The sequence below is a fragment of the Tasmannia lanceolata genome, unplaced genomic scaffold, assembly GCF_043159265.1.
Source record: "Tasmannia lanceolata isolate RefF3 unplaced genomic scaffold, GAP_Taslan_0.1 ptg000020l, whole genome shotgun sequence".
NCBI classification, from domain to species: Eukaryota; Viridiplantae; Streptophyta; class Magnoliopsida; order Canellales; family Winteraceae; genus Tasmannia; species Tasmannia lanceolata.
Window position 1 is genome coordinate 11,668,463 of NW_027518697.1, and position 21,152 is coordinate 11,689,614.

A 21,152-nucleotide genomic window follows, 5' to 3' on the forward strand; every position below is an offset into this window, starting at 1 on the left:
AACTTAATACGTCTATTTTATTTAGCTTGTGAATAATGAAGACTAATTATGTATATCATTAGCTAGTAAACGAGAAACGTTCCTTACAAATTAGAATTTTCAAATATTTTTTTGACCGTTTGAAATGGTTAGAGAAGGTTCTAGCCGTATTAACATAAGTGCATTTACACATAACAAACCTGGATGTGATGGTTAAGCATCTACGAGCATTTACACATAATCCTTCAATCTGTGGACGAACCATCAACTGAGGGGGTCTACGTTATACAAATTGAAACTACAGGAGGTGTAGTTGTCACGTTTTAAACTACAGGGGTAGAAGGGGATGTGTCAGAAACTAGAAGGGGGTGTAAATGTAATTTTCCCTTTAAAAAAATACCCATGTTTTTACAGCTTGCATTTCTTCACCTTCTGTCAAATCAGAAGAAACCCACATCAGGAAATGGCAACAGAATGTTAGATTTTATTTACTTTTGTGGATGGGCCAAGATTAGAGATGAAAAATCAGAATGTGTCTGGAGAGCTAGATTGCGATAGTTTTGTCTTTAGACTATATCGACAGGATCCCAAACAATTCCCCTTATTATTCTCGCTACTCCCCATCAAAGAACTACCAGTCATGAGTCATGACATCCTAGTTCAATTACACATGCTAGAAAGAAGTCAAGAACAATGTTTTATTTTCCAGTTTTTTCCGAATATAAACTTGAAAATAACACAAGTATAAAATATCCCAAGACACACCCTTCTTGAGAAATTCTCGAGATAAATATTTGTGACAACGGCAAAGACAAACGAGGTCGGGCGTCATTAGTTCAAAAGGCCATTAGGAACATTTTTATGACCTTGGCCTATAAATGGAAACAAAAATTGCACCAAAACTGTTAAGTATTTGCACAAGATATTATAAAAGACGAATATATTTATTTGCACAGATGAAAATAGAGAAGTACTTGTCACTTTTCTCTAATAACTTGCAAATATATTTGGAGCATACACTTTGTCACTAGAAAAATCTCCAGGAGTTATTGTGGCATGTGGATCACACATCGCAAACACTTCCCATCTCTCATCAGGTTGAAGGCTTCGTTAATATCGTCAAATGACAGGTTATGTGTGATGAGTTCGTCAATTTGGATTTCCTGTGTACAGTAATAGTCATAACATTAGCAACTAATACCTCAAGGAGGAGGCCTAATAGATACAGACACAGAGGTGGTGTCGGAACAGCAAACTCATAAATCCAAACATGGCAAAACGACCAGAGTCCCATGATTTAAACAATATACTTATGGCGTATCATATAATTTCATAAAAATGAATGAATCTGATTCTGAACATGTTGAAGTATGTCAGAACTCAAAACTACATAAATACTATATAAAATGAAACCAAAAAATAAGAAACATATGACTAATCTTGCCAATAATCTCCTTTCCCAGTATCCCAGGAATTATCTAGTCAAGAATGCAAATGGTGAGATTTGGTTAGTCTCCTTTCCACGAGACGAATGTGGACGCCTAGCTCCAACCTCCAAGATCTGGGTGCTAAAGATAATGCGGGTAATGTGAGGAACTTAGCAGGGAGAATGCTTTGAGAATGTGAACACTTGAAAACCAGGTAAAATGGCATGTTGATGTTAGCTTCAAGACCAGAGCCCTCTATTTTCCAGTCAAAATGGAAAACTATAGCTATCCAAACCTCAGTTACCAGTAAGAGTTAAAACTTCCACCATGTTCAAAGAATCAACTTCAATGATGAGGGGCTTAAGGAGCGATTGCCGGGACACACACCTTCTTGAAGAGTTAAAACTTCCATCATGTTCGAATCAAACATCCTCACATGCATTGAAAAACCACTAGCCATGCGGTCGTGGCCGCACATGATGCCACCAACCACAGCAAACCCGGGTTCCCAATATTGAATCTGTTGAGGTTGAGAGCCAGGAGGAGGGGCCAAAATCTTGGGGTCGGGGTGTTCACGATGGAAGGGCTATCCCGATAGCTGTCCAAGATCTATGAAAGCCAAAACATGATATGTTCGAGAAATACCTCAAGGAGGAGGCCTAATAGATAACAAGGTTGGAGTAACCGTACAGAGCTGCTATTAAAAGAAAATGTAGCCGCACAAATCGCCTTACTAGACCTGCACAACCCCTAAAGCACTCTCGTGTTCCTCTCTTTCCAAATAACCCAAATTGTGGCGGCTAGACAAAGATGCCACACCACAACACCTTTTCTCTAGAGTGCCCAGGAAAAGAGGTCCATGATGCAAAGGGGCATCGATGGATCCAGACGGTCTGATGGATCAAAGGGTCCAAACCTAAATGGACAGGACTTGGGCATAGTGGCTATATCCATCAGATACGATTCTGATCCATATCCTAAGGTTCGAAATCATGCCAGATCGGACTTAGACATAGCCACGGAATTCGTCGGAGCATCCTAGGTCTGATTGGAGGCTGCTAGTATATGAAAATACCCTTCATATTGCAAATAAAAGAGTATTTCTACTATGAAGGGTATTGGGCGATGATAAATTCGCACCCCCTGTAGGATGATTGGCACCACTTTTAACGTGAATTGGGGCAGACTTTTAACACTTTTTGACGTGTAAAAGGGGTGTGAATCATCCTACAGGGAGTGCAAATTTATCATCGCCCATTTGTCATATAAAATCCCTAAATCAAAACCATTTTCCCTCCTTTCGAATGAACAAAGTTCCAAGTCAATTCGCACTCCCACTTGTTTCTTTCTTCTCTATTGTCCCTTCCCCTAACTCTAAGCACTAACTTAACCCTAGAGGCTAGATGCTGTATGCAATCCAGATTAATTCCTTATTTTACAAGCATTATTTTACTAATTTAGAGGTTTAGATTAGTCACAAAATAAGGGACTGATTCGACTGAATAGAGTGTGTATCCACACATTAATAGAGGATAGAACATTCAAATGTTTTGAAAATTTTGTATATAATGTAGGGAAGACCTAGGACACCCCAGTGAACAGTACGATTTGAAATGGATAGTGACCTAGACACTGAAACTACGATCCAATCATCCAAAGAACACTCGATCGATAAGGGATCCAAACGGATCATGACCCAGACATAGGTAGATCCAATCCCTATTTGGATCTGTTGACATCCCCAGGGATTTCACTGCCTTTGCCAGTGACCGAGTGAATACTCAGAAAACTCTGAATAGTCTGAGCACCAAAAGGCCAAAAAAAATGAGTCGCAAACCTACAACGAAGAAAGAGATGATCCATCGATTCCGCATCTTCCATACCCATTGAACAATGGTTGATGATGCTTTCCTGAAGATGGATGTGATGGCCCACAATCAAAATCTTATCACAGAATGCAGTCCAACATAAAGCAAGCACACAGTGAGGAGGGAAATGCCAAAGTCAAGCAAGATGCAACCACTCCCAGAGAGGAAAGAAAAGAAGCTGACTGAAAACACCCCAATCGAAGTCCATTTCCATACCCACTTGTCAGAGCCAGACAGGATGAATGAATTATGCTTCCAACAGCTAGAACAATCGGCCCACATCCTCAATCTTCCGGTCAAAGAAAGGTCGGAAAAAGGGAATGGCCCAGGGAATTACTTAATGCAAACCCTAGGCTCTGATACCAAATTGATGCAACTTCGGGTTCGCAGGGTGACTTCCGGGAATTTAAGAGCTATAAAAGGGTTTTAGTTCAAAAGAAGACACCAATGCGCATTCCAAAAATCAGCATAAACATCCCATAAGATTCAATTATAGCCAGTGGAAATATAACAGATCTCAAATAATTTACGATAAAAATAAGATATATGAAATAATCTAATCTACGGCCCAAGTAGTATCTACGGGTGGCTAGGGTGTGGCAATCGGCAGTGGAGTCTATTTCCCCCTCCCTGGATCACATCATTACTCCAACCTGAATCACGTAGGCCCCTAACACTCTCGTGCCCATATCCACAACCATGCTACAGAGGCGATCGAATATAGCCTCCTGGGGGCAATCAGTATACGTTTACCAAACATCCTGCGAGATATGCACCCTCTTACCACCCTATTACTACCATGCATCACATTCAGCGGCAAACCCAATGCTTTATTCATCTCCCTCAAAGCCAACATCATTCTTGGTCTTACAAACAATAAGGTGTTGTCGCCTTTTGTCCCCATTGTCATTCCACATGATTATCTCATTAGAGTTTCTCCAGCCTGTTGATGATGCTCGTTGTGTAATGATAAAAATGGCATGAAGTAAATCAATAGATTGGCCAAGCAGATTTTATCACAGTGATGCTCCCACAGCACGACAACATGCCCCTCTTCCGGGCAACAGCTTCTCCATGAATCTCTCCACAACTGGGTCCTACAAAGCCTTGGAGGGTCTACCAGTACACAACAGAAAGCCAAGAAAGGATGAAGGAAGGCTCACCACCCTGTAGCCAGAGATCCTAGCAAACCGTCCCAACGTCAAATCCTCCATCAAAACTCCCATCACAACCAACTTCCCCAGGTTAACCAGTTGCCCTTAGGCGGCCTCATATCATCTAATAAACGCCTTAAGAGAATGCATCTCCTCCGAGGACCTACTAGAGATGAGTAATGTCCTCATCCGAGGAAACTACTTTGAGCTTGTGGAAAAAGCTTCCCTTGTTAGCGCCATATAGCATCTTGCTAAGAATCTCAGCCATGATGAAAAAAATTAGTCCATCTATGTATATTGGCTAAAAAAGGGTTTCTGTCTACTTCCCATTGCAATCTCAGAAGTGTATACGGATTGTTGGAAGGACCGTCATCATCTACGATGATCCTCTCAACACCGATTGATAGAAAGGGCGGGAAGCAGGCCTTCAGCTCACTGGCTTCCGAGAGGAAAATGTTTTATGGAACTTGATACCTTCAAAGTTTAAACAAATACTCATGAGAACATGTCCAACATAGAAGTCAGATGTGTGTTTTCAGTCTCCAGAACCATTAGATCTATGAATTGATTGATTAAACTGAAAGGATTTCAATTCTTTCTTTCAATCCAAACTACTGGTGTTAACAACTAAATTTCATCTGAACCTCTTTGGATGTCAAAAAGAAAAAAAACTAATTTCCTTTATAATCTCTAACAATTTTTATTTTTTGTTTTGTTTTGTTTTTTAGCAGGTTAAAATAAATTGTTTCGTCCTCTGTAACTTTCTCAAAATGATGCTAGATTTGGGTTTTAGAAATTGAAATTTAATGGATGCTAGCTTCTCAAACGTTCCTATATATGGTTCTTCTGAATTTTTTTTCCCCAAAATAGAGGCATAAATACTGCCAATTAATCCCAGAGATATGCAAATTAGTTGAGGGCCTTCATGTCACTACCGATAAACTATTAATCACTACATTTTGTAGCATTAAACTAGAGTAGGCTTTCATGGTTTTTGCCATTTTCTTGATCAGCTTGCTTCTGCAAATTCTTTTAAAGGGTAGTGCGGGATGCAGGTTTCAAACATAATGAAACAAGAGCTCCTAGTGTGTTTGTTTGCCTCAATGTGCTTTATATAATGCTATGGTCTATGCCATTCATTAGGAGCTGTTATATCTTCACAAGAGTTTCCACTTATCATTGAAGCAATCACAAACTATCTCCCTGCTTCCAGGTTTCCAGCCAAAAAAACTAAATGGGAGGACAGATACCTGATTTTCTAGAATCACTGTGTGGAATTGTGCAAGGCAAAAGCGAAGATTAAAAAAAACCATGTATAGACTTTGTAAATATTTTTCCAAAACAAAAAAGTTTTCATTGCCACAGAAGCTTATAGAAGCCAACCAAACACCCATGGCCAAAGCAGAAAACTTCTCCTAATAATTGCAAATGTCATTTCCATTTCAATTAAGAAAATGGCAACTTCATAAGAGATATTATAAACCAAACACCGAGAAGTGTACTTCATCCTTTTCTTCTACAGCCACCACATCAAAAAAACTTAGAAGGTGGGATCTGGGGGTTTTAAAGTTAACCATACCTTTCTTAAATACATATCAACTAATGAGGGAAGCTCAGATTTAGGTTTCCATCCTCCGAATAGAGAACCCTTCAAAGTTCTTCCAGAAAGAAGTAATGCATAATGAGCCGAGATCTCTGGCTTCACTTTTGGTACGCCAAGAGTTACAGTTAAACCCCAACCCTGATGTAACCAAAGAAAATAAAGTTGCATCAAATTTCATCAATAAGGCTGATGCAAAGTAGAAACAACAGCTACAGAGTGAATGACAATTACATCACAACATGACTGTAATGCAGTAGATATCATTCCGGTATCACCAATACATTCAAAAGAATAATCTGCCCCTCCATCAGTAATCCGCTTAATAACCTGAAAATTTTAACAGAGACATAATTAGCTTTTTCGTAATCAGTTGGAAGAATCTTAGACAATGAAGAAGTATGGCCATCACCCAAACAAAAATAGTTCTTTTTTCTTTTTTGAATTATAGCCAATTTTATTGAAAGAGATGACCGAGATGGTCGAAATACAAGGAAAAAGCATACAAAACAATAAGAAAATCATGGATAAACTAGCAAAAAGACATCAAGGAGGAAGAGAATCGAAGAGTGCCAGGTCTTCCATAAAAACTCCATCTCAGGCAAGAGCATCAGCGACTGAATCGGCCGATCTTCGAACATGATGGAACACCGATGATGAAGATCTCGCCCAATCCCGAATCTCATCGAAAAAATGGTCAAACCTCCATGGATGATTAGATGAACCATTGAGCCATCAGATGGCATTTAAAGAGTCCCCTTCTACCACCACATTAACTAGACGACCTCTTGCTAGCAACTTATTTTTACTAACAAAAATAATTCTAAAGGGTAGTCATCCGTATGGCAACAAGCAATACATTATAAAATTTAAAAGCTAAGGGTTCCATAGCTATTATAATTAACAATGACTTCAGATACAACTGAGTAGAACCACTGTCGTACAAAGAGTAAAGAAAATATCCTGGTTAAAGGAAGCCAAACATGCCTTCATCATAGTTTTTTACTTAGATTTCAATAGACTCACTGTTCTTATCTGTATTTACTATTTCCTGATTTTCAATCAGTTGTTCTTAAAAAAAAAGGTGGCTCAATGCACGAGGCTCCCGCCATTTCAATCAGTTGTCCTAATTACAGGAAAATGAAAAAAATTTCGGCACAACTTGCACATGCCTTCTTTTTTTTTTTGAACCTATCGAAATTTCATCAGTCAATTTCCCTTATAATAGCATGTTATTCTAAGCTAGAATTTTGATGGGGTATCGATGAAAATAACCAGTAGATAGCGCATATATATTGGATAGGCTCACTGTTCTTATATGTATTTACTATTTCCTGATTTTCGATCAGTTGCCCTTAAAAAAAGGGCGACCCAGTGCACGAGGCCCCCGCCATTTCAATCAGCTGTCCTTATTACAGGAAAATGAAAAGTTCTTCGGCACAACTTGCACATACCTTTTATTTGTTTCGAACCTATTGAAATTTCATAAGTCCATTTCCCTTATAACAGCATGTTATTCTGAGCTAGAATTTTGATGGGTGTCGATGAAAATAACCAGTACATAGCGCATATACATTGGATAGACTCACTGTTCTTATATGTATTTACTATTTCCTGATTTTCGATCAGTTGTCCTTAAAAAAAGGGCGGCTGGCACGAGTCTCCTTCCATTTCGATCAGTTGTCCTTATTACAGGAAAATAAAAAGTTCTTCGGCACTACTTGCACATATCTTTTTTTTTTTTTTGAACCTATTGAAATTTCATCAATCCACTTCCCTTATAACAGCATGTTATTCTGAGCTAGAATTTTGATGGGCATCGATGAAAATAACCAGTAGATAGTGCATATACATTGGATCAGTCAGACACATTTTCTTACATATATAGATCTTACATATATAGACTGTTTTCTCATTGAAAACAGACATTAACACATATAAAACTGCACATACAACATGAACTGTGTTACACGCTATTAAGAACCTAGAAATTTGATGAGTACTGATGAAAATGAAATACCTGCTGAACAGGTTCACTGCAATCATCTGGATTGATACATTCTGTTATTCCAAAAACCTTTCCTGTACAGAAAGAGAACTAATTCAGCAACCTAAAGGTCTTCAAAAGGACTGTATAAAAGAATCTCAACAAGCAGTGGAATTCCTAATTACCTTTTTCATATTTTGCAGGATTAGTATCCACACCAATTATTCGTGATGCTCCCCTTAGTTTGGCACCTTGTGCTACCTATTCAAAACATGATAGATCACCAGTCCGTTGAGAGATTTATAATAATAATTTACACCGGGAAGAAGATTAAGCTGGTAAACAAAAATACTAAATCTCCATACTTACAGAAAGGCCTACGGTTCCAAGACCAAAGATAACAACAGTTGACCCTTTACATATGTCAGCAACTTTCCACGCGGCACCTAGACCTAATAATATGAACCCAGTAACAAATGATATAGAACCCATAATCGAAAATCCTTCTCCAGTCACATGTACCATGTTCGATAAAGCAGATATGGAAACATATTGAAAAGAATGAACATATCGGGAGGAAGAACAATTTACCTGCAGCTACTCCACAACTAAGCAGGCATATTTTCTCCATTGGAGCACTTGAGCTAATTTTAACAGCACATCCAGAGTGAACTATAGTATATTCACTAAAGCTCGACACTGCACAATAATGATAAATTGGCTTCCCTTTTATCGAGAAGCGAGTCTTCTGATCACTGTGCATAACACCTTTTCTTTCCATCCCCAATTCCTGGCACATGTTACTTTTACCAGAGAGACAATGTTTGCATTTTGAGCATTCACCAGTGAATACAGTAAGAACGTGATCTCCCTCTTCAAAGTCAGTTACACCTTCACCTATGCTCTCAACAATCCTGCAAATCATCACTACAAAATGTAATAGATGAATCTGCAAAATGTAGGTTTCCACAAAATTAAGATAATGAAAGAAATGCTTAACAAACCCTGAAGCTTCGTGGCCAAATATCCGAGGAAATAGATGAGCATGTACCTGAAAATTAACTAACTTCATTAGAAAAATGCACGACCAGAGACAGAGACAGAGACAGAGAAAGAGACAGAGACAGATAATTAGCTCATAAATGAAGTGAAACAAGCTATTCCTCATTGAGAAGGACCAAATTCACCTAAAAGATAGTCAGTTACCATGCAATATACATATTTCCATTAGCATTGGCTTCTAAGTTGCTTCAACTCCAAATGGGTATCATTTTCAAGTAAAACAACAAAGATGCGGCATCATCGAAGTTGTAGTTTTGGAGATATCCTACACCAAGAACGAAGAGAGAATGTGTCTCATTTCTTCGTATCTAAAGATCCACCACCAAGGAGTGGTGGAGTAACCTTTAGAAATTATAATTTGTTTAATAATGTCACCCGAATTTGAAGTTTTGAGAGTAAAATTGGAATTTCATAGATTGAAGGAGGTTACGAATAGCTTAGTTAATACAAATAAGTGTTATAAACAAAAGAGCAGCAAAAAGAAGAAGAAGAAAACATTCTAACAGTAGACATGGTATAGTCTTTCATAAAAGAGGACGAATATAAGAGAATGAACTGTAAAATTCTCTTCCCAGTACCTAAAACTCAACATATTTTACCATTTGGTTGCCAATTATATCAACAATTTTGTTCATTCTTACACTGTATTAGCAGTTGTTCATGGAATCCATTATAACCACCACATAACAGAACCTTAAATACCACATTACAAGAAAGAAACTATCAGAACTAATAGAAAATTCTAGCAATTCAAAAGCTCCTATAAATGCCAAGAGATTGAAAATTTTGCCCTGCTAAACAAATAAATACCTTTGATTCCCAGAGTGTAATGTCACTTCGACAGAGCGAAGTGCAGACTACCTTTATACGAATTTCCATCGTGTTTGGTGGATCGACCTCCACTTCCTCCATCACTAGGGCTTCTCCAGGTCCCCAAGCAACAGCAGCTAAGGAAACAAAGGAAAATCTTATTAAAAAAACAAGAAATAAAAGTATGAAAATTAAGAACAATTTTGAAAGAATTATACAATTTACAGGAAAAAGGAGATCGCGTCATAAAGACAAGGAACAGGGTGAGAAGATCATGAATTCGCGGTCATGGAAACAGAGAGCTAAAGAAAAAAATGAATTATAGATGAGAGAGAGAGAGAGAGAGAGAGAGAGAGAGAGAGAGAGAGAGAGAGGAATAGGGGAAAAGCCGAAAAGGTGAAATACCTTTGCAGGTGATGATGCGAGGGTTTTTGGTGGGAGACATGGTTCTGTAAGGAATTTCAGAGATTGGAAGATATGAAAGACAGAGAGATAAAATGAAAGGATTTCAGATATAGAAGAAGAAGAAGAAGAAGAAGAAGAGATTGTGAAGATCGGTGGTAGGTGAGACCTAACACTTGTTCCATTTTTTTTTTCTCTCTTTTTTATTATTTTCAGTGGAAAGATGAGAAACGATTAAACGAAAAAAAGAAAAGAGAGAAGAAGCTTTTGAGTAAACGAGGGATTTTATGGTTCGCGCGTATTTTTCCGGAAATAGTAAGTTGGGGCCCACCTCAATTCCCATGGATGGGCCATATGGTAACATTAGGATTTCTGTACATTTTATAATGTTTTTTTTTATATATTTGTTTTTTGAATGGCTAGGATCATTTGAAGGGAAAAGATTGGTGGGGCATGGGATATCCACGGTGGGGATAAACAAAAGTACATGGGCTCGAGTGGTTTGGTGATCTATACCACTCATCTCATCTAGGGGTGTCAATGGATCCAGACAGTCGTTCGAATCCGAACGTTGATGAACGAGATCTAAACATATGAATAGGATCCATGGGCATATTTCGGATCATCAAATCTGGGATACGAAAAATTTTGGATTGTGTATGGGCACGCCACATATGTCCATTGAATAGTCACGATCCGAAATGGTTTACAAAAATACCCTCCAAATTTTGTTAATGCTAACCGTTCTATGAATGGTATTTTAGTCAAATCCTCTCTTATCACTTAATGAATCGGATGAGAATGCGATTTCGCTCATTTCAGTCGTTTCATTTCATACTTTCACGGAGGAAAAGAGAGAGGGGTTTTGTTCTTTATGGATCATATTCTTTGATAATAGTTATACATTATATTTGTGTATGTAATTTTGATTAGTTTTATTGTTTACAAGCATTATTATACAAATAGGTTAAATATAGATAAATTTTTAATTTAGTTGAAGAAAATGCACAGAGAAAAAATTAATTGTTTACTAAGCTTAGTGGGACATAATAGGACACTCCGATGGACGGTCCGAATTAAAATGGATCGTGATCATGATGTGGAAAGTAGGATCCGAAGAACAATCCGACTCTAACCCGACCGATAAGGAATTTGAATGGATTGTGACTGTGGCATAGGTGGATCGGACCCGAAGTGGATCCATTGACACCCCTCATAGGCCCTCTCCACTGGATGTGCCTCTAACAAAACTCTCTTATAAAGGTATCTATAATGTTTCATTCTAACTTATTAGACATCCATTTACAAATCACAATTTCAACTGTGAGGATCATCCAATGAGGTTGTTTTCCATTGGCTTGGCAAGCAGGGGTTTCTTTTATCCTTCGATAGGCTTGTTATCCTATGATCACTTCCAGAACAACCACAATGGGTAGGATATACAATACAAGGGTATTGCAAGCTGCTTCATCTTGTTTAATCTAAGTGGATTGTGGGCTTGTGGGTATTAATAAGACAGCTGGAATATGGTGATTATGATAATTAACGCTAGTTTACCACTTAATCCATTTTCTTTTATGAAAAATGAACTTGTAGGCCTGATCGAGAGAATTCCAGCTACCCTTTTATCCAATACAAAAGCAAGCCAAGGTTTATTTTAAGTAGGATATCCAATCCGAAGAACAGCTTATCCAAAGTAACAGCCAACTAATAGAAATTTAAAATGAACAGGTTCTTATCAAAACAAGGGACTGCTATTCATGGACTCCATTCTCCAGATGTAAGATCCATCTAGTCCTGTAAGCTTTCTTATTCACTATTGAGCGAACTGATGCCAAAACAATTTTTACCATTAGCTCCAAAGAACTCAAATTCAGCATCGGAAAATTAGCAGACAGAACTCAAAAATTTCATCCATTCTAACAGCTATCTTCCCAACCTAACAACATAATTCAAGCCAGTGGACAATGTCTAAGAAGATATCGGAGATTAATGAAAATGGCAGCAAATATAATAACAATCATAATACACAGTATAATTTCAAACCCTCTGGGAAGGCAAAGAGAACTCTGGCAACCCTCTTCCTGGGAAGAATAAAGAGAGACGACACCTGCATTTGTCCAACACACACAATTGTCAACATTTTTTAGGCTTTCTTATTTCATTTTCTCTTTTCTTCCCAGGTCGACGAATTGGCCAACATTCAGCACAGCTTTACATTGGATGAGGGGAGAAGGGCGCAGAGGGCAAGAACCAGATCCTCTTCATAAGAAGTATGGGACTCCTGTCCTGGGCCCTCTCATCTGATTGTTCTCCTCAGTTTCTGTGAAGAACTTCACCTCTCTCTCCTAGATAAACAAAGATCACAGATAATGTTAATTAAGATACAGAGAATGCTCACTGGTGAGAACCTGTTAGAAACTCAACTTAGTGAGTACCCAAGTTCAAATTCACTCGAAACTTTCTTGAGTGCTCAATTATGCTATACATTAAGAAAAGGTTGATGCTGGAGTTAAAAAAATGATCTGGTTGTGTCGAAAAATCAATCAAGTTCCTGAGATAAAACAGACTTCTGAGTCATTGATTGAATACTTGGAAATGGTTACAATGGTATTGTTCCTATTTTTCATGTTTTCAAGTGTTGAGGGCATCGAAAGGAAAAAAAAATTAGTTCTCATTTTTTTTTTTAGTCTTTCAAGCACATGATCAAGTACTTAGAGAACCGAATCATGTTTTCAAGTACCTCATACTTTTCAAGATTAAAAAGCTCATGTTTTCAAGTACCTCAACTTTTCCAGATTAAAAAGCTCATCTTGTAGAACAATTCTTTAGAACTTGAGCAAGTGATAACCTTGGCCAACAATGAAATCTAATTCTGATAATATCATATCAGAGAGTTGTTCAAAATTTCAAATATCAAAATGCTTGATTGAATATTTTAGGGCCTCCTTGGATGCCACCAAAATTGGTGGTTATTTAGAAATAAGATTATTTAAATTTAATCCAATTTGCAAATGGGACATGCTTATTTAGAAATAAGATTATTTAAAATAAATCCTAATTGCAAATGGGAGATTAAGACATCTTTCTTTGGAAGACATTAACTATTTCATTTCTAAAATTATTATAAGCATTATTTGCAAATAATCATATTTAACATCAGAATTAATCAGTACAACCAAGTTTTGATATTTGCATTAACTCATCCTGTCTTTTATTATTTAAAGAGAAGTCAAAAGTTATTACAGTTCCCAAAAAGCTCTGAAAAGCCATTAAAAAAGAAAAAAGACAAGATGGGTTAGTGCAATTATTAAATCATGTTGTGCTGATATCATTTCCCTTAATCATTTGCGTACAAGATTATATGCAAATAATTTTTAGATTTATCCAAAGAAACCCAAATCTTAAAAATACAAATGTAAACCTACAAAATCATCCTACGTAAGAGTCTGGCTGTAGAATCATGTTCCTTCCAGTGAGGTTGTTTTTTTTATTTTGGGGGCAGTGCGTCAGTGCAATATACGATAAAGAAGAGCTACTAAAGGTTGACAATGTTGTGATATCATACCATGTTTTCGTTGAAGCTCAATATAGAAGCTACATTTCCACAACGGTAACAGTAGTTTGGCGCGGACCACACCTGCGGAAATAAAAACCAACCAAACTATCTATTTAGCATGACGAGCACTGAAGTGAATGTGAACATAAAGATCACTCGCCCAACCCAAAAGAAGAAGAAGAAAACACAGTCAAATGACTTACAGTTACAAGGCCTTTATCTTGAAACATGTATTTGAGACCTTCTTGGACAAGCTGGTGTGCCCGACAAACCAGATCGAGATTGTTTATATGATTGAACTACAGAAGGGATATTTGAGATTTTAGCACAAACGGCAGTCCATTCATAGAGAAAGACAGCTCTGGGAATCAATAGGATTTGCTTATTTACCTCCGATGTAACCCGAGATCCAAAAAGCCAACCAGCACCCCGTGGACTCACTGCCCATGTTTCAATCTCTTCAGGGTCGCTCCACATGAGATCGCAGAATGGCCCTTCATGAGGTATCTCGCAATTTCGCTCAATGACCCTCATCTACGCAAGACCAAAGTTAAAATGAGAAGGAAAGGCAGAGGTAAGTCAGTTTCAAGGAATTTGACAAACTCTTGGCTTCAAAAAAGAAATGTGAAAGCCGGATGAGGAAATGGTGTGGGAACCAAATAGGTCAAGTTAAAAGAGTAACTGTTCATGCTTGATTATGCAATGAACCATATTGAAATTTGAAAAGAGGAGCAAAAGGTCCATTTTGAATTATTATTTCAAATTAATACCACTGTGGAATGCGGAGGCAGGAGCAAGAGTAGAGCGGAGTCCAAGTTACAGTTCAAGGGGTCAATGTTTAGAGTGGTCTACGAAATGCCTGTAGGTACCTAATATTTAAACAAACTGTCCAGTGCACTTAACCAAGTTGAGGAAGGGCATACCTGGTCAACCGTTCGGACATCAGGAGAAAGACCTCCATGTACACAAAGCACCTGGAATCCCAAAACAGAGAGACATTAAAAATAATAAAGAACCCATTGAAAACAGAAGAATATTTGGTGATTCCTATGTGTGAGAAGAATGAAAAGAGAGAGGGAGTACAGTTCCATCTATGATAGCTGAGAGGGTAAGGTAGTCAAAAACATCCGTGCAATACCGCCATGCATTGGCGTTTCCATACTTCCTTTGGCACTCATCGTAAAAACCATATACCTAACAAAGAGGCATATCAAATATTAGCAAATCTCCTCCGATATACTAAAATAATGATTTTCTTCTAATACCCATTTGAAGGCCTTAAGAGAAAAAGAATAAACAGATATTAGTTTTGATTGGAACCCTTTTGTTGTGGAAGACATGATACGGTAATACAAATCACAAAGTAGTAAATGGAAGGTGGCAACACTTGAAATGACAAAATTAACCCACCCAGAAATTGTTTGCAAGAATGTTTTTGTTGAAATTGTTCGGTTATTTAATCCACACCTCTAATTCTTGGGAAATACCAAAGAAGTAAACAGAATATACATCCAAGGCGGGGAAAGAAATGCTTGGGAAATAATACAAAATCAACATTACCAACTAATAAGGCTACATTACATCAGAGCATACCTGAGTTAGTTGCCTACTTTCATGATTCCCACGCAAAAGAGTCATGTTTGCAGGGTATCTGATAACAATTGTAAAAATCGAAGTAAGAAAGGAGAGAATTTTAGGTTATGAAAGTCCTTAAGTTCCTGTTCAAGCAAATAGCAACAACTCATGGAACAAGAAAGCATTTTGGAATTTGGATTGCAACAACTCTCTCTCTCTCTCTCTCTCTCTCTCTCTCTCTCTCTCTCTCTCTCTCTCTCTCTCTCTCTCTCTCTCTCTCTCTCTCTCTCCCTCTCTCTCTCTCTCTCTCTCTCTCTCTCTCTCTCTCTCTCATTTGTTAGATTACGAAAAGATCGAGCAGCCAAGACAGCGCAAAAGTTAAAAAAAACACAAGATTTGGGTACAGTTACAACACTAATTCAAGGAAATAAAGGAAAAAGCAAACATACAGAAATACATCTGATTTTAGTTCAGTGTTTGGATGTGATAAAACAAGTTTCCTCCATGAAATAAGTTTCATCTATATGGGGTAGGCAAGAAATTCATACACTAGCAAAATAAGCATGCAGCAGTAAATCACTGACTAACATCATCAAGCAAACAGATCAAGAAGACACAAAAGTAACCATTGGTTTAGGCATAGAAATACCTTGCTTTAAGAAGCAAAAGAATTGTGAAAACTTCTAGACTATTGTAACCACGATCAACAAAATCACCCTGCCATTGATTTAGAATAAATTAGTATCCATGAGCCATGAGAACATGACATTAAATAAGAGGAATGCCAATTAACCAACAACTCAATAAGTGGGCAATGGAGCATCAAAAATTTACCATAAAAATGTAGTTTGTCTCTGGTACATGGCCTCCAGTCTGGAAGAGTTTCATTAGATCATGGAACTGGCCATGAATGTCACCACAAACAGTCACTGGACTATTGACCGGCTGCACATTTGACTCCTCAATGAGAATCTCCTTCACCTGAGAGATTTAACATACAGAAGTCAACATATGGAAATGATAACCCTAGTTCTAGGCATAAAAAAAGGTAAAAATGAACCATCCAATAAGGTGTAAATGTTGTGGTGTGAACTTAAAGCATATAACTAAGTCTGCCACGTAGGATTGGGAGATGAAAAGATTCACAACCGGTACTACAGCTGTTGATAGTGTTGGCATACCCATGGTTTCAAATTTCGGTTGTGGAATGTGTTTCGGTCCTCACCGAAACAGAAATTTCAGACAAAATCCGACGAAATAAAATTAACGGCTACAAAATTGGTGGCTAGTGGCTACCCGGGTAGATGAAACCCAGGAGTCGAGGGATTCCCTAGACAGGGAAGTCAGCATGGAGGTTTGGGCCCGGATAGGTTGGAAGTGGAAAATCAAGAATAGAGTTCAAGGTTGGTGGATTTTTTAGAGTCGGAAGAAAGTAAAGTTATTCCTTCTGAGGAAATGGACGAACTGTTGGCTATAGGAGATGTTTTTGGGATAGGTTTTGATGATGATCTCAAAGCCACTAAGAATCTGTTTCGGTCTATGGCAATCAGAGATCTGTAAGAACGAAGGGAGATTTGTTTGGAGAAGGATGGTGGAGAGAAGGGGGCCGAGGGTAGTAACCCTAAATGAAAGGCCTTCCGGCCCCGAAAAAAAAAAGAAGGAAAAAAGAAGGAAGAAGAAGAGGAAGGAAAACGGGAAAAAAAAAAGGAACGGACAAAGAAAAGAAGGAGAAAGAAAAAATGAAGAACGGACTATAGTAGGAGATAGGTGTTTTTGGGATTGCTTTATTGAAAGTGTCTTCTTTGGTGGGAAGTTGATTCCCCTAGGCTTGAGAATCTTCGGTGTCTCTTGTTTAGGTTGACTCCTTCCTCAGTCTAGTGTCTAATGGTGGTAGTGTTGTTTTTAACTAATCTGGTGGCTTTCGTTGGAGTTTCAGGATTTGGGTTGTAGGTTGTTAGATGGTAAATTCGGTTGATGATTATCCAAGATAGCTATCATTTAAATAACACTGTGAATTGCCTGTCGTTATCCAGAAGTACTCAATCTTCAATAGCCATGGCTTGAGAGATTCGTTCTTTCGCTTAGGCTTTCCTGTCTGGAGACTCTAACTTTGCTATACCTTCTTGGAGTTTTACGTCAGATCTAGAGTTTTAGGGTGTCAGAATGCAAGTTTGGTATTTTCAGGAGAATCGGTTTATTTGTAGTTTCAAGAGGTATTTGTTTAGGGGAACCAGAATTATATGCAGTTTCAGAAAGGTACAGATGGAAGTTTTGAAAGAATGCTATGGAAGATGTAAAGGCGGCATGCTATAGAACAGAGGAAAGGAATAGTTTGTGCTTTTACTTCAATTTATTTTGGTTAATTTTGAATTGGTCTCGGGTATGCCCGTGCCAATACATCTTAATATTTTGTATTGTAGGCTCGGACTCCTGGTCCCAAATGCTATCTGAATATTAATGAAATATGTCAACTTTCAAAAAAAAAGAATTTCGACCGAAATTACCCAAATTTCAGTAATTTCGGCTGAAATTTCAGTAATTTCTAGGGGTGCAACTCGGGTCGGGTTCAACCCGAACCCAACAGTTGCAACCCGAAAAAAGGTCAGGTCGGGTCGGGTTGAGTTCGGGTCGGGTTCCGGTTTGGGTTGAATTTTCCCTAGTGTTTAAAAATGCGGATTTGACGCGGAACGCAGCAAAGAAAAATCATTGTCGACTCGGTGTGGACGCGGCTAAGAACGCGGTTGACAAGGTCATAACTCGGGAGAGTCAAAGAAGTTTATTGACTCTGTAGGGCAAAACGTGGAACGCGGATGTAGTGCAATGCAGAACGCGGTAGAGGTAAAAAGGAGTCGACTCGGGCGAGTTCCTTGCCGAGTCAAGGAGTTTTTAAACACTGAATTTTTCCCAACCCAGGTTGAGTTCGGGTCGGGTGAGGGTTGAGGGTGTGGCAACCCGACCCGAGTGAAACCCGACATTTTTTATGAATTTTCTTCTTTTTTTTTAAGATTAAAAACTCAGGTTGGGTCGGGTTGAACTCGGGTCGGGTCGGGTTCGGGTTGACAAGATGAGTTCCTCGGGTTGGGTCGAGTTGAACCTTGTCGGGTTAGAAATCGGGTCGGGTTCGGGTTGGAAAAATGGGTTCCTAGGGTTGGGTCGGGTTGGCCTCAACCAGACCCGACCCGAGTTGCACCCCTAGTAATTTCAGCTGAAATTTGGAGATAATATTAAATAATTATCAAAAAACGAGATTTTTGGGTGAAATCCCTTAAATTTAGGACAAAATTTCGGCCGAAATAAACGATCGTTTCGGGTATTGCCGATTTCGGTTTTGGTCTTGACCGAAACCCGAAATTTCGAATTTCGGTCGAAATTTAAAACCATGGGCATGCCTTCATCATCCATGTTGAATATATTGAGGGATATGAGATAAGCTAGTATAGCCATGTGAGACCGAGAAAAGTAGGCACCCACATTTATTGGCACATATCAAATTAAAGGCACCATGTTCGCTAGCTACGCATCACTCCGAGTACTTGATAGGGGTGGACAAAAGATCAATGCCGGTGAGAATGGGTGAGCAGCAGAGAATGGGGCTAGGTTCAAGAAAAATGAAGTGGAAGAGCTTGAGATAGTAGCATAGGCAAATGTAGAAAGCAAGCAGACATTTGCAAAGCAGGTTGTTAAGATTTTTGTAGGAAGTATAGGAGCTTGGAGAATATCCAAATAAGGACGAATAAGATGGTAAAGAGGTGAGATCAATGGTTGAGGAATGTAAAACTAGGGTCTATTCTGCTCCATTTGGTGTCTTTGTCACTGCGCCTGTGAGCGATTCATGCTGCCTGTTGAAAACCACGAGCTTGAGGACTTCGTCTTCAAACCAGATGCCAAGTCAGCTTGAAGGTTCTGTAGGGGTTTGGATTTGCCCTCTCTAGTGAAGAAAGGGGTAATTTTTTAAGTTATTTTTCTTACAATATGGGCGGGAATTTTCCCCATAGACCAAGAAATGTCTGTGCCACAATAGGCTATATATTGAAGCAATTGTGATCAAAAGTAGTCACATTGGTGCCTTAGGTGATCAATTAAGCACCTAATCAAGGTTTATTGCTTAGGTGATAGAATAAGCACCCAATCAAACCAAGCCAAGGTGAGGCCCACTAGGGAGGCCCAACCCTAGGGGTAGAAATGATACCTGAGGATGTACTCAACTCAACTCAACTCAACTCAACTAAACTAAGCCTTTGTCCCAAACTAGTTGGGGTCGGCTAATGAATCCTTTAGAAAATTTTCATGAAAATGATAACTAAGGAGGTCCCTTATCAAATTAGGGGACTCCAAATGAGCCTACTTAGAGAGTTAACATCCATCCAAAGCTACCAAAAAACTCAAACCATTTCTTTTCTTTCACCAGCCTATGTTTTTTTTAACTTTCAAACATCATAGACATTATTCATTTCCACCAAATGAATTTGAATTTTCTGGCCGAAAGATTGCTTTTGTCGTGTTCATCACTAGTTTGTAAATTACCTAGAACTCAGATTCTCGATACATATTTAGATTTTTTTTTCCTCCATGTTTTCATGCAGCCAAATGTGAACGATGTCAGCGATATGAATTAAATGTCGAATCCACTTAACTACTAATCATATACATTTAGACATATTAGTCTGTTAAATATACAAAATGGAGTAACTACACCCCTTGTGTATGCTTAAGAAGAAAAAAAAGCCCTAATCTTGTTCCATGACCAATCTCCTAGTCAAATGAAACTTACACATTGTAAATAGAATGATCAGGCTACAGCTCACAAGCGTAATCAGGAGACACGAGAGAAGCCTCAACTAATATTTAGGCAAAAGGCTTCTTTGTCTAAGCATGGAAGTAAAACCAACATAAATTATCAAGTCTTCTTTTAAATTTTCATGTGCTCCTAATCGAAATGAAAAATGCATCAACATAAAAACAAATATATAAAAAAAAGATTATAATTTCCTAATTATTTCGACAACTTCGTGTGAGACCTCCGATAGACCATGTCAAAATACATGGTAAAGGACAAATTTTCCACCAATAAAAGATAAAAAAACATTCAATCAAAACTAATTCTATAGAATAAGAAAAGATCCATAGAATCACCATAAAGAGAAACAATCAAGAAATTCCAAATGCCTACAGAATTAATTAGGGCAAAAGATAAACGGGAAAGAGTAAATTGAAAGAGACTGCAATTCAGAAAATCCTAATTACGCGAAAAACCCAAAAGATAAACGTTCCGCTGCCCTAACTTTTAAAAGAAATTTCCTAAAAATCACATATAGTAATTGGAAAACGTGATGGGAAGAGAACTAAGAAAGCTCACGTATTCGCAAAGAAGCTGTAGTTCGTCTTCCATTAAATGTTGGCCTTCTTTCACCTTTGAAATCCACAGATCCAGATCCATGGCGGCCTAGCAAGAACCAATTTCTCTGAAACTCGCTCGAGCTTTAACACGAGAGAGAGAGAGAGAGAGAGAGAGAGAGAGAGAGGAAAATGAATGAGAGATTAGAGGCCGCGGCTTTGTTGGACAAATCAAGGGCAAATTGTTTTGAGAAAGGGCTCTTTATACAGGAAGGTAAGAGGCAACGGCTTCTGTGAAAGTTGATTGACGAAAACACCCTGCATTTTATTAAGAAGGACAGAATGTGCGATCCTTGATATCATGGTATTTTGGGGCTGTTTCGGGGGTGAAATTG

At 38.3% G+C, this 21,152-nt stretch overlaps 2 protein-coding genes across 4 annotated transcripts; both read right to left on the reverse strand.

Moving 5' to 3' along the window:
- Nucleotides 1-904: 904 nt before the first annotated feature.
- LOC143854385 (GroES-like zinc-binding dehydrogenase family protein) lies at nucleotides 905-10,530 on the reverse strand. 3 transcript variants are annotated; one of them, XM_077364334.1, is made up of 11 exons: nucleotides 10,293-10,530; nucleotides 10,113-10,189; nucleotides 9,888-10,024; nucleotides 9,020-9,066; nucleotides 8,607-8,929; nucleotides 8,385-8,467; nucleotides 8,201-8,276; nucleotides 8,049-8,110; nucleotides 6,263-6,358; nucleotides 6,008-6,169; nucleotides 905-1,142 (listed from the first exon to the last, which is right to left on the reverse strand). In XM_077364334.1, exons 2-11 carry the CDS (start codon nucleotides 10,132-10,134, stop codon nucleotides 1,026-1,028), a joined length of 1,125 nt encoding a protein of 374 aa, XP_077220449.1. In that variant the 5' UTR covers nucleotides 10,135-10,189; nucleotides 10,293-10,530; the 3' UTR covers nucleotides 905-1,025. The 3 variants fall into 3 exon arrangements, with proteins under 3 accessions (XP_077220449.1, XP_077220448.1, XP_077220450.1); XM_077364333.1 differs by lacking the exon at nucleotides 10,113-10,189 and having other exon boundaries at nucleotides 10,293-10,529; XM_077364335.1 differs by lacking the exon at nucleotides 10,293-10,530 and having other exon boundaries at nucleotides 10,106-10,183.
- Nucleotides 10,531-12,118: 1,588 nt separating this feature from the next.
- Nucleotides 12,119-21,002, reverse strand: LOC143854617 (phytochrome-associated serine/threonine-protein phosphatase). Its single transcript, XM_077364662.1, has 10 exons — nucleotides 20,780-21,002; nucleotides 16,258-16,404; nucleotides 16,073-16,140; nucleotides 15,442-15,499; nucleotides 14,932-15,042; nucleotides 14,772-14,822; nucleotides 14,239-14,382; nucleotides 14,052-14,147; nucleotides 13,858-13,929; nucleotides 12,119-12,637 (listed from the first exon to the last, which is right to left on the reverse strand). Exons 1-10 carry the CDS (start codon nucleotides 20,858-20,860, stop codon nucleotides 12,554-12,556), a joined length of 912 nt encoding a protein of 303 aa, XP_077220777.1. The 5' UTR covers nucleotides 20,861-21,002; the 3' UTR covers nucleotides 12,119-12,553.
- Between the last annotated feature and the right edge of the window lie 150 nt (nucleotides 21,003-21,152).

Bases quoted from the DNA above. Each gene is read 5' to 3' on its own strand.
- LOC143854385 (XM_077364333.1), bottom strand. From the start codon at position 10,332: ATGTCTCCCACCAAAAACCCTCGCATCATCACCTGCAAAG. The intron at 8,111-8,200 runs GTAATTAGGAAT...CTTTCTGTACAG, and splicing joins TCCTGCAAAATATGAAAAAG to GAAAGGTTTTTGGAATAACA. The intron at 6,170-6,262 runs GTAATTGTCATT...TGGTTACATCAG, and splicing joins CATTACAGTCATGTTGTGAT to GGTTGGGGTTTAACTGTAAC.
- LOC143854617 (XM_077364662.1), bottom strand. From the start codon at position 20,860: ATGGATCTGGATCTGTGGATTTCAAAGGTGAAAGAAGGCCAACATTTA. The intron at 16,141-16,257 runs GTAAATTTTTGA...AATCAATGGCAG, and splicing joins AGACAAACTACATTTTTATG to GGTGATTTTGTTGATCGTGG. The intron at 14,823-14,931 runs GTACTCCCTCTC...TTGGGATTCCAG, and splicing joins CAGCTATCATAGATGGAACT to GTGCTTTGTGTACATGGAGG.